The 14,028-nt window shown below is 29.9% G+C and overlaps 1 protein-coding gene across 1 annotated transcript in view; it reads right to left on the bottom strand.

Annotated features, from left to right (window-relative positions):
• Nucleotides 1-3,730: 3,730 nt before the first annotated feature.
• The window catches only part of LOC118185513 (uncharacterized), a 40,915-nt gene continuing 30,617 nt past the window's right edge, over nt 3,731-14,028 (bottom strand). Inside the window, exons 7-8 of the mRNA XM_035355383.2 lie at nt 10,913-11,066; nt 3,731-3,950 (exon numbers count right to left, since the gene is read on the bottom strand). Of these exons, the coding sequence (XP_035211274.1) occupies nt 3,820-3,950; nt 10,913-11,066 (285 nt within the window). The 3' untranslated portion in view covers nt 3,731-3,819. The remainder of the gene's footprint in view (nt 3,951-10,912; nt 11,067-14,028) is intronic.

Genomic DNA, 14,028 nt, shown 5'->3' with positions numbered 1-14,028 from the left:
CTCAAGCTAATGTAAAATTCCCGCCTGAAAACTACTCACAAAAACTTCAAGATGTCCATATTAGGGCTTTCATAGCACAAACCACACCTCATCCCTCAAGACTGCTTTGTCTGAATTCATTCCTCCAAAACAATGTAAATAGAAAAAATATACAACAGATGTTTTCTCCTAAGGCAGATGTTCTGATGTGTAATAGCATGAGATCGCTAAAGGCGCAGTGTTCCCGCTAATGGAACACCCCATTTTATTTAATGATTCTGTGCATGCTTTTTGTATGAAAAATGTAAAAATATATAAATAATATAGAGTACAGCCATCAAAATTATACGGAATTTGTTTTCAAACTTTTTTTTTTTTTTTCCATCACAAAACAATATAGAAAATTACTAGAAAATAAGTGAATTTTAATAACACCTCATAAATGAAAATTCTGGGTCTCCTTGTGATATGCTGCCATCTACTATTTAAAAAGAGAAGTTTGAAGATAAAGACATTTAATTAATAAAGGCATTTTTATCTATTTACAGTTAAATTTACCTGACTGTAAGCCTGACATGTTCTAGAATTAGCCTGATGATCAGTCGTAAAACTGCTGCCTTTCGTCAAGTTAGTCTTTCACAGTTGATGCAACATTCTTTTTCTTTGCAAATTAACGATGAGCTGTACATTTCGACACATCTCAAAGGTCTGTTTAGCCTTCCAAACATGGCTGAAGTGGTCAAACTCTTGGCAATTATGAGAACGAGATAATTTATAATATGCCCAAAAATCACAAAACAAAAAATCCAAGTATTATTCTGTTACAGTCTTTTATCTTGCAAAAGAATTCTAAGACCAGGTCAGTAATCCAACTTTTGCTTCCATCTTATCAGGGCAGAGATTGATGGGGAAAGACAATGGTTGTGCAAAGAGTTATGTTCAGTTCCTCAAAACCCAGTCTAATGCCTTCCACTTGGACTTCTGAGGCAGCAATTCCTAAGTGAGCTGTATAAGACTGGCATTTCTTCAACTGCTTTTCCTAACGGCTGCAGCTGTCCTCTTTCCCTGCAATGGATCAGCAGTTCTCTTCAGCAGGTAGGATGCACCTGCTACACTGTAGCTTGCTGCTGTGGATTTATTTCAGTTGTAAGATGCACCCAAATGCTTTCTACAAGTGTGGCCATTATCTTTTTGTTTAAAAAGTAAGACGTGCTTGGATGCTTTCTTTCTGATAACTGGTATCCACTTTATTTAACTGCTTCCCTTACAAATTATTTTGAAAAAAATTGTAAAAAATCATCACATTTTTTTTTTATTTTATTATTAAATACAACAAAACGAAACAAATCAAAATATGTAGGTTTTAAGTTGAATTTTTATTTTTGAAGGTGTAAAAGCATTTATTTTTAATATTAGTTTACTATCCCGAGTTATCTCGGGCAAACGAAAAAAAGTTAAATATTAATCTTTGTATGATAGTTTTTAAAACAAGGGACAACACAGAGTGATACCTGACGTTCTACACTGGCATCTGGTCTCTTTTCTTACTGGCTTACCGCTGGAATCTCTTTCACGGGAGCACAGAGTGCACTGTCTCGTTGGATGTGATTTTTTTTTTTTTTTTAAATTTTTCCCTGCTTTTTCATAATCACTATCTGAAAAATCATCGCTTTCACTATCTTCCATCATCGCCATTATTTTATTTTTTTCCAATGCATGGATCCTTCTTTATACATTACTAATCCACAAGCCAATGTATACTATACAATAGGGAAATACGCGATCAGTCCCTCCAAAAAAACTGTGCAACCAACAAAATTTGGCAAACTGCCAATCAAAGCTGAATATTTCCTTTCATTTCCTCCAGACCGAGTAAAACCATGATAAAAGAAATCGTACTAACAAATTCTGCTTTGCCCGAGTTTTGTCAGGATAATAATAAACTGCAATATATACGAACCCGAGATAACTCGGGATAATCAGGAAAGCGGTTAACTACTTCTATGAAAAGTGCTCCTTCTGAAAGTGAAGCCTCAGCCACTGTATCTTCAGCAATGCTGCGAGCTGGTCACAGCTGTCGGTTCTTATTCAGGTACTAGCATTGAAAATGCAGGACTGAAGCTTATTGGTATCAGCCTTATTCAGTTTCGTGAACCTGTTAACTGAAGTGCTGTCTCCAGGGAAGAAAGGAATTGTGGGAGAAGTTAGAATTTCAGAAATGGAGCAGGATGACTTGTTCGGGGCTGCTATATTATTGGCCATGGCACATGCTACACAAGTAAGGTATGCAGACATACAGGAATATCTCAGAACTAGAATTGCATGCTTAAAAATCCCTGGAGTTATAAAGATAAAATAGTGTATACCAATCAATGACAGTGGCACAAATCCTTAGAATGCAGATTGGGGATGATGCACTGCAAACCAGAGAACCAACAATCTTCCACAGGAAGTTACAGAGGTAAACGAAAATGGGCACCAAGTATTTACAAAATGTAATAAATAAAGCACTATTTTAATCCAATAACGTAAATAATGCTATTCTAGAATGCAAAAGCATACAGTAATATAGTAGCATGCATAATAATACAAAAGCATAATATTAAGAATGCACTAGCATACAAAGTTATATTTCTGCAAATAAATTTAAAATAATATAATAGTTATTTGCTTTTGTATTATTATGCATGCTACCATAAAATAATATAGTAGCATGCATAATAATACAAAAGCATAATGTTAATAATACAAAGTGATATTTCTGCAAATCCACAGCTGTTAAGTAGAATAGCTAATACAATTCCCAAGTAAAGTAGCAGGGAGAAATAAAATATTAATAATAAAAATAAAGACAAAAGTGCAAAAATGTAGTTCTTTATATAGTATAATGAAAAGAAAAAATAAGTGTTACAAATTCTCATAATTACAAGGAAATGAGAAAATAGAAATTTTTCTACCTTTAGAGTAATTGGAGTTGAAAACTTAATTAAATCCACTGCCGAGTTAAAAATTCATCAAAAAATACAGAGTGAAGTAAACGTCTACAGAAATGCAATTGAGATGATAAAATACTAATAATATCATAAAATATATTAAAAATTTTCAGCCTAGTCACTGGTCTAAAAGTTATACGAAGTCTATTCTTGCCAATAATGGGACTAAATGAGTATTATCAGGCAGCTATTTGGTATTTGGACATAATATATCATACACACAAACACTTGGAGTTTTCTTAGGAAGGGAGGGAAAAGTGCCACTATTTTAGTTACTCATATAATTTACTGTTATAAGGAAAATAGTCAAAGTGAGTGAGATGAAATGAGTAATACGAATAGTTTATGACTATGAAAAATATGACATGAATAGTGAAATTATGGTGGCAACTTAAAGAGATCTGAAATCATATATTTGAATATAACCTTTTTTTCTTTAGGAAAAAACTATACTTCCTATGCTACAACATATTTGTATTTTTCATTTTTGAAAATTCTATTGAAAGTTTTAAAAAACAATAATTCTGATCTATTGTTTATTATTTACAAATTTAAAAAAATTATATTAGCACAATTATCTTATCACGTAGACATGTATTTTATAACTGATATGATGTATCTCTCTATAGTAATGAAAAATAAATTTTCATTCAGAAATATAAAAGGAGGATGTGAAATCCAACTAAATTAAACATTAATGTAATATATTGTTATTAAACAAGATTTCTAAGTATACTTAAATCGGCAGTTTAAACATATTTTACTTTTGAAAAATAATTTATTTCATATCATTAATACAAAACTTACATGCAATAACATATCACAGAAATTATACAACTACAGCCTGTTAATAAAAATGTGAAGTATCACGCCCAAAGAGAAGCGTTTTTAACCAATCAATAGGAACTTGCATCCGTAATCTCCAAGATCCAAGACGAGTTAGATAAGCTGATCTCCAGAGAAACCATGAAGAAAATCCTAAAGCAATAATAATAATTAAGATTTGTTTCCAAAATATAAACAAGTATTCATATTTAAATTTAAGCGTGATTTTTAGCTAAAACAAATTCTGGATTTACAATTAACAAATCATTGGTTATTATCTATTTAAATACATAATTGTCTAGTGATGCTTGCACGCACATTTTTGCTTAAGTACAGTAAACACTTCCAAAATGTGGGGGTTACGTCATTAATATATTGCACATATGGCAAAATTGCATTTCACAAGATAAACTTTCAATGGAAAAAGTGTATTCGATATAATTCAGATTAATAAAATATATATGATTTTAAAAAAAAACTTTTTTAAACATCATGTGTTTTTTTGTTTGAGACAATGACTGATGCAGCTCTTCAGATGTTTTGCAGTAATAAGCGCAGAATTTTTCAATACCTCTTTTCTTTCTTCATTTGGGACAATCTCCATTGCAAAATCACAGTTCCTATGCTTTTTTTAACTATTTGTTTATCTTTTTGTAAGTTAAAGGAGTTTACCTTCTTCATTATTATTGCTTTCACTATTAGTTGGTGTTACAAGATCGTGTAATTTTTCATTCGTTATTTCTTGAATAATTTTTCGATTTCTTCTTTTTCCGCATCTGAAGAGCGTTCAGTATAAATTACTTTTGCAATCTGTACAATTTCTTTGGTTCTGTTTTCAATTAATGGTAATACTTTAAAATTGCGTTAACTTGATGTTGGAGTAAATTCAAGCAATCATTCAGTGTTGATGAAAGAACAATGAACCACATATGATTGAAATTATATTGTGGGACACAGTTAAGATAATGCATATGTGCAAAATCATGTTCTGCAAATCCTCACTTGGCAAGTTTTTACTGTATCTATTTATACTAAGGCTTACAACATAGTTTTCTGAGATGGCAGATTTAGCTGCTTAAATACCTAATTACAAACTATGACACTAAGATCACTCTATTCATTTATTATGGAAAACATGGCTCTAAAAACCCATCTACATGAGGCTACAGATTTGCCTAAATGTAGTAAGTTTCTCTTATAAACTTGTTGTCTGGCAGCAGTTCATATACTCAGGATCAATTTTGCTCTGAAGGTGCTACTAAGCCCAATCACAGAGATTAACGCACATAACATCTTTTTCTATCCAATAGGACATTTCCATCAAACATGTAAATTTTGATAGAAATATGATGGTAGTGTAAACACAGTTTACATTGTCATGCATGCAACTTACTTGAAACAAAGTATCTTTTGTGGTCTTATTCTTGGAAATAATATGCCAGATATTCCATATCACTTTAGTGCATTTGATAAAATCAATCAGAGCAAAGCGTTTAGCCATTGACAACATCCTTTGGAGGCAGTAATAAATTTAGTTGAATTAATAAATAAAATTAAATGCTGTGTAACCCAGTTTGCTATTCCAAGGAGCAAATAATTTCCATGTGCCATTTCATTGGCTGTTATTAATTAAGTCAACAGCAATTTTGTTTCCTATCTTGCTCATGATCACTACTACTCCTGGTGCTGGTCCTGTCTTGCCAGAAATATCTAATTGTAAAAAAAATTCCCATCAAAAAATGTTCTTAATAAAGTTAGGAACAAAAAAAAAAAAAAAAAAAAAAAGAGAGAGAGAACATGAAAGTAGTACCTTTAGTGTGGGAAGTAATCACCATCCTAATCTATGATTTTCTACCAACATTTTGATAGTTTTTCAAAGTACAGAAACTTGGTGGCCATGAGTCCATAAACAGATAAACTCATTTAAGACGTCTTGTGCAGAAAAGAAGATAGAATCAGCAAGATGTAGCTACAGGTGTTAAAAATGATAGAAGTCCGAAAGAGCGATGTCAAGGCTATATGGTGGGTGTGGCAAAAGATAACATTTGAGTAAATTAATAGAATGAGTTGGATGATGTCCAGCCAGTGAATGCAGACACATGAGGTCTTGCATTATCTTGATAGAACATTACCTTTTTGCGCCAGAACTCAGTTCGACATTTATCCTTAATAGCAGTGCCAACACAGACTTAGCATCTTGCTGTACACCTTACTGTCAAGGGTTTTACCTTTTTCCAGATACTCTTTGGGTGATAATACCACAGCAATCCCACCAAATACAAAGCATGATCTTTTTGTTAGTCAAATTGCACTTTGCGAAGGTGCCGACGTGCTCGCCAGTCGCAGGCGAATCCCCCTTTTCGACCTGTGCTGTTGAAGTAAATCCATTTTTCATCATGATTGACGATCCTGTCCAGAATTTTGTTCTTGTGCTTCTAATTGAGCAGATTAATGCAGACAACATCTTATTACCTAAAGTTCTACACATGATTTGGTGACATTCTGTAGCTGACTGTAACATAGCTGTAAGTAAATGACGGTTCTTATCTGGTAGCCATTTAATTTCAAAATCGATTGATAAAATATAAACAAACAAGGTAATATGAACTGTTTGAGCAGATGATATTTGCGGTGGTGGGAAACTTTCATTACGACCCAATGTGTTCCCAGTATGTGTGTGTTAAGTTTTCTGTTCAATAAATATTCACTAACTTCACGAAGACAGGGTATTTAGATTTACCTTTATTTCTGACATTAATTTTATTTTCTTTCCACTTTGTAACTTCACTTTGAAAATGACTATATATATATATAATGTTTATATATACAACTGTTGGTCATAGACATGTACTTCCAGTTACAGAAATATTTTAATGATACAAAGATTCATATTTTACATTTAAAGAAATCAAACTGGTAAATCATACAAAATCTAACTTTTTATACATTCCGCCAGTCTTTATATTTACATTTTGCAAATGTTATATTCTTCCTAAAAAATTAAACACAAAAAGTTTGACTCCCATATAAAAAAAAAAAAAAATCGACCAAGATATTTAATTTCCAAATTTGCCATTTCTAATGTCATTTTCAGTTTGCATAATGGACTTGTTTAGTAAATAAATGAGAAATATTCAAGGTTAATTTTTCTCCTTTAAATATAATTTAATAATATTCTTTTGTGATTTATTAATGTCTTCAATTTTATTAAATTTGGCATTTTGAAAGAATTTTCACACATAATTTATAACATTTCAATGTCTTAAATTATCTTATTAATATTCTTATGAAGTTTTATTCTTTTAGAGTTATAATCTGATACTCCTATAAGAAATTTATTAAACTACAAATATTTTTAACTACTGCAAATAATATGTGTTGGCAATGTGACAATGCCGAAGCCAGCCACTGTTTTCTAGAACACAAAATTCATAAGATTCTGTAAATCAGATCTCAATTTGGAAAAGAAAAATTATACTGATTTATACTTTTCACAATAATCTGCATAGAAATGTTCATTCCTTAGTCTCTTAGCATCAGAAAACTTTTCCTAAACCCATACTTTATTTTTGGTACTTCTCCGTTTTGCTGGCGCAAATGATAAAGTCGCCAATAATGGTACAACTGATGCCAAACGGAATATCTTCGCTGGTAACCTTTTTCACCTCATTTTCAAAGCAAGTTACAGCCATTTCTTTTCAGATTGATTGTTCCTTTCAATACTCACATACAATTATGTAGAATTTTTACAAGATAGTTAAATTTTATGTCCTAAGACAATTCGTGGTAATTAAGTCAATCAAAATGCAATCACACAGCTCACCCGAAGGCGAAAATATAGAAAAGACAAAATGAAGGTTTAAATTTATCAATTCTAATGAGAATGCACTAGCGAAGTAAAGCACTGCAGTTTTACATACTTTCTGAGTAAGCTATTCGTACGAATTGAAATAATTCTTGCATTTAAACTTGTATTTAAAATTAAGATTTAACTTGAAATTAATGTAGATAATATCTGTAGCAGATAATTACTGAGAGAATTAGATTTTTGTTGCATAGTTTATGTGAGATGAGATCACTTGGGGGTCACATGATCTGAAACGAAGAATCAGGATTTTGTACCATTAAAGCATAGTAAATTCTTAAATTAATGTCTTTTTACAAATTGTCTTTTTACAAAATGTTAAACGATATTAAAATGTTTATGCCTTCAAAATAAAAATTTTGTAGAACTAACATTTGTTAACATTTTTTATGTGTATACTCTATGTTGTCGCCAACAAAGTCTGCTTGGCGAGATTTGCGCCTGCGAAACAGAAAAGTACCTTATTTTTAGTTGCGTACAATGCAAACATTTCTCTTCAATTTGTGCTTGACCCCTGAATATGATGCTCAAAATGCAATATCAAATACGTTGGTCAATTTTTTATTGTACCGGAATCAGACTTCTTATGTTTTATTTTTTATATGGAGTATAAAATTTTCCTAAATATAAATATAGAGTAATTTTGATAAAATTGACTTCTTTAAATTTAAAAATGACAGAATCTTTACATCATTTAAAACACTTTTGTAACTGAAAGTATATATTTACAAACAATGGATATAAAAATAAAGTTGGGGTAAGGACTTTTGTTGATAGAGTGTACACATAATAGACACATATAAAATATATAACATTATATGTTACATATTTTGCATGTGTAGTTGACTCAAGATAATAAAAAAAATATTTTTTTAAAGCCAATATTTTTTATAATAGAAACTAGTTTTAGATAAATTAAAACTTTGGGATTAATTTATTACATAAACTGTAAGATGGTACTCAATTTGTTTTGGGGGGAGGCAGGACTTTCGTCATTAATTTATGCTATTTGCCATTAAAAGCATTTCACATTTCTGTAAACTAATTTAATGTTGTCCTTTTACTGCATTAGTGATACAGTTCTTTTCCTTTTACGTTTCTAGAACCGAACACCTTATATTCAGTGTCTGCCAAAAATATAACTGCGTAAACATTGCAGCCAAAAACATGTGGAGAAAACAACATGATCACAAAATGACATCATATGAAACACTGTAGTAAAAAAAGAAAGCTAAGATATGAAACACTGTTAGTTCTAAAAATGCAGTATAAAACATTATTGTAGAAAATAAAGCAGTGACAAAAATTTATAATTTAATAAAGAACCTTACAAAATATCATATAATGATAATATTCTAGGCATGCATTTTCATATTTTAAAAGTTTTAAATGAATATTCATTACTGCAATATGCTATGATTTGTAAGCATAAGAAGAAATGAAAAATATTTTTTATTCAGAAAATTAGTAAGAACTGCTACTATATATAGCAGTTAATAGAATTTTAAACTTAAGCAGTTAGCTACTAAGAGAAATTATATAAAAAATTAGTTTAAAAAAAAAAAAGAAAAAAGAAAACGAAGACGAATTGTATAAGGTTACTTAAATGAAAATTTTATTTTAAACCTATAAAATCATTTTTTACTGTTAGCTTGATATTCTTTAAATAAAAATTATGTTTTGTTTTCCTTCAATTTATTAATAATCTTTTCATGAAATATGGTTAACATTTCCATGCAGTTAATGATTGATTATTGAATCTTTATAGCAAAACAAAACCATAATGTCAGTAAAAAAACATTAAGGGAAACAGATTTGCATTTACAACATATTAGGAAGATTGAAATTTACAATTATTTCGAAGAATTTAAATATAAATTTTTGCAGAAATGAAATTGTTTTTTACTTTCACTTCCAGATTCTTTTTCTTTTCTTCCTCAAGTAATTTATAACCAATTATTATTTTTTTTTATTTCCCTTGTTTAATTTCTTTGAAAATATTTTAACCCAAAATGTTTTGTATTACTTTTTTAGCCTTTATAATTTATTTTCTTGCTTCAATTAGGTTCCTTACATACATATGTATTATATAATAAACAAATATAAAGCTGTGAAGCACTGGTACTTCATAACTGGTGACTGAAAGGTCTGACGAAATATGGTTTTTTTCAACTTTCAACCCAAAGGCATACATATACTGCCAAGAAAACTTTTTAAAATGACTTTAAGAAAGTACATACACACACAACTTATATATGCATTTTGAAATGTATCCAAGAAATTAACGCACTATATTAAAAGTATATAAATCCAGGTATAAAATAATGGGCATTTTAGCATTAAAATCAAGAAAATACTCCTTTCTCATGGCAGTTTTGGGAAATTTGGGATTTCTTAGCAAAACCTTTCGCTAGTTAAGAGTGTTAAAGTAAACAGAGGCCTTCTTTTTACTGCTATTAATCTTTTTAATATAGTGCTTTCTTCAAATCAAAATTGCAAATACAGTTTTATAAAAAGAATCAGTTAAATGCCAATTCTTAGAATCAGCATTTAATAGCTTCCTACATAATTTAAAAATTCAATGCTTCCATAACTTGCTACGTAATTTAAAAATTCCATTAACTGCTACTCTATATTAAGTGTAATTTCTATTCATCTTTCGATTTTGGATACTTTTAAATGCCCTTGATTTTTCACTAAGGAATTATAATTCTTCACTTCTTCTCATTCTGAGAAATCATTATGCCTTGCAATAGCTAACATACATTTGAAAATTTTTAAATCTGAAAATGCATGTTTGTGATGTTCTCTTTATGTAATATTTTCTACATATTTTAATTTTTACCATGATCTTTTGTCACTATTTTATTTTCTACTATGATGTTTTATTATGGAATGTTCTGGATCATTATTTTTCCACTTGCTTTCTTTTCCAACAATATGTTATATGATGATACATTTTCTTCAAGTTGTTTTTACCAGTAACCTTACACTCAGTGATAGATGAGCAAAAAAAAAAAGTTTTTCAAAAACTATCAATCTTCAATTCAGTCAGGGAGTCTTCAATCCTATTTTTGCAAAGTTCATTGACTTCCCAACTTAACTCATAAACATCGTCATTTAAAACATACACCAAATTATTTCTGGTGCTTTTATAATGTTCTGGATAGTTACAGAAATATTTAAAAATGTGTTAAATTTTTCATTGCATGTCCAATTTTCATACATCCATGTTAAAAGTGAAATTTACCTTGAGCTTTAAAATCTGGTAAATCTGTTAAAGCTTTGTAACCACCTATATAGGCTAGCATACCAGCAGATTTGAAATGAAATGGGGGTTTATTATTTCCATTTGCTGACTTATTTAAACAGTGGGCCAGATATCTTCCTTGTCGTTCAGCTACCTAAGAAGAGATAAACAGCATTATGTGAATTTACTCTATGATTAAAATAATATTTAAATACATTACAGAAATTACTAGAAGCATTATTAAATATAATACAAAAATTCATAAAATGATTTTTAAAAAATTTGAATCAAGCAGAAATGCTTTGAAACTATTTTGGAAATTTATGAAGTTTTTCATGACAAATGCTAGATAAAAAAAATTCTTAAATATTACGTAGGGAATTATATGTTATATCCTTGAAAGATTTTGATCTACTAAAATCTGATTATTATTGCTGACAATTTACATGAAAGTGTAAAATCCTTTATAGCATCTTTATTATTTTAAAAACTGACAAATTTTGGAACTTAAAAAGTAGAAAGTTAAAGTTGAAGAAAGTACTGTTCAAAACAGAAGTAAAAGTGATCCTCAAATATAAACTAATATACAGTTTTGAATTTTCTAAAGTTTTTCCTCATTTGCCATCCTTAGATTTGAAGATGAAGAAATTGTCAAGAGTAGCATCATTCACATACAGCAGACTTTTGATTATTCAAATTTAATGGTATCAGGATATTCTTGATAACTGATTTTCATATTTAAAAAATATGTCATCAAATTATTTTTTCTTCAACATAGTATACTTTATTTCAGATAAAGACAAATTTATTTTCAGGTATTAAGTATTTCATTTCAATGTAGTTTTTCAGCAAAATTTAAAAATATGTATAAAATATTCCAAACTAGCACCTGAAATCATTCATTTTCATTCCAATTTTCCCTTAACACTTACATCGCTATAGACAAGATATCTCAACTTCCAAGAATATTCACTAAGCACTAACGGTGAGATATCTTGTCACATATACAAGGTTTTTCTGTATTACTGCAACATGTCCAATGATTTTTTTAAAACTTTTCAGCACATCCCAGTCCATATTATTTCATTTACATGAAATTTCTGCAATTTGGTACCAATAACAAAATTTTCAGAACTTTGACAAAATTTTTGTAATTATTCAGTTTGCTTTCCACTTTTATTACATTTGTTGTATATTATACATACTTGGTACACTTTTTTGAAAAAAAAGAGTAAATAAAAGTTTGTTTGAATTGATGAGGCAATAAAATTATCTAACAAAGAGCTTGTTAACAAGACTAAGCAAACATGGATTCACTTCAGTGTGCCACAGGTTTAAATATTAATGATGATAGAATAATGCTTTATGAATGAAATGTTTTAGAAAGTAGTGAAAGTGAAACCGATGATTTTCATGTAGCTTCAGCATCATATTATGAATGTCATAAAGCTGATACGAATTACATGCAGACTAATGAAATTATTTTTTGCCACTGCTGCCCTGAAAATACATCTCTTGGCTTTCTGATAACCAATAGCATTTTTCTGTTTAGTTACCACTAAAGAAATTATGCAAATCATTGTATCAGAAACCAACACGTATGCAGAGCAATGTACATATGAATCAACAGCCAAACAAAAAAGTCATGCACATTGTTGGAAACCCACAGCTGCTGTAGAAATGGAGAAATATTTGGGATTTACTTTTGCAATGGATCTAACCAAGGAACCTCATCTACTACTAGACTACAAAGACTACTGTTCAAGAGATTCAGTGTTAGCAACAACGATTTTTAGCAATTCAATGGCAAGACACTAATTCAAACTCTTACAAAAGTTTTGGCACTTTAACAATAAGGAAGATAGTACTGGGTTGCACAAGCTGCAAAAGAATTCTAATGCTCTCCTGGATAATTTTGAAAATCATTATACACCATGTATGAAATTTTCAGTAGATGAGTTGAAAGTTTCATAGTTCATTCGATATCTTGTTTTCTGCAAATGCAAAACTATGGGCAAAATACCCATGTACAATATAAAACTTGACATGTTTTGTAAGCCAAGTGCTTGTATATGGAATGTACTTGTGTATTGTGGTATGATGGATCCGATGTCTGATTAGGTCACATGGAAAGAATAATAATGTTTTTGGTGGACAAACTTCTAAACAAAATGCATGTGCTTTACACAGAAAAATACTACATGTGTATAATTCTGGCAATTAAGCTCCCCTAAAATAAAACATTATTATCTGGAACATTGTGATCAAACAGAAAGTAACTCCCCAAAAAAATCATGAATGCAAAGTTAAAGAAAGGTGGAACAGTCATGTACAGAAAGCAAAATAGCTTTGTGATGAAATGCAACAGCGAAATGAAATGTCCTTATGCTCTGGTAACATGAAAATCTCGGGTAAAATGAACTGAAAAGTAAAATCTGTCACTAAACCGTGTGACATTGATAGACAGGGTTGCCTCTCAAATGGAAGAATGATATTCCCTGACTTTTCCAGGTTTTCCAGATATGTTTTAAGAAAACTTAAGTCTATCCGCATAGTGCGCATTGGCTGTGCTGAGAGGTAAATTAATTATGGTGCCACTTGAAAACACAAAAATTTTACAATTACATATGACTTTACATAATTGCATATTTCCAATTACATATTACATATACATATACAGCAAAAAATATGTGCATTAAATTTCATGATAGTATGTTATCCTACTGCTAGAATTAGTTTCAGGATTATGCCAAAGAAAATTACCTGAAATATGTGAGTATTATTAACTAATAATGAATAAATTTAGAGGGAAGACTTAAACATTAAATGATATGAATAACATGAAAATAAACTTAATTACTTAAAAACTGAACTACAATAATCAACGATATTTTGGCGAATAAAGTTATATTAAATGGTTAGCCTAGATGTCTGATTGCTTTTTATTTTACTGCTAAATAACAAATAAGGCATTTATTAAAAAGAAAAAAAAAAGGGTTTATAATATTTTTCAGTAAAATCCTAGTATATGTTACGGCCTTGGCACAATTTTGAAAATTGTCACCAACACCAAAATTACCCATTTACTGCTTATCATAATGTCGCCGAATCCCGTG

The sequence above is a fragment of the Stegodyphus dumicola genome, chromosome 4 (assembly GCF_044657685.1).
Source record: "Stegodyphus dumicola isolate Sdum_Otavi_A_Nest chromosome 4, ASM4465768v1".
In the NCBI taxonomy this organism is placed as follows: Eukaryota; Metazoa; Arthropoda; class Arachnida; order Araneae; family Eresidae; genus Stegodyphus; species Stegodyphus dumicola.
The sequence above is the reverse complement of the archived record's forward strand: the minus strand, read 5'-3'. Positions and strand labels throughout refer to the sequence as shown.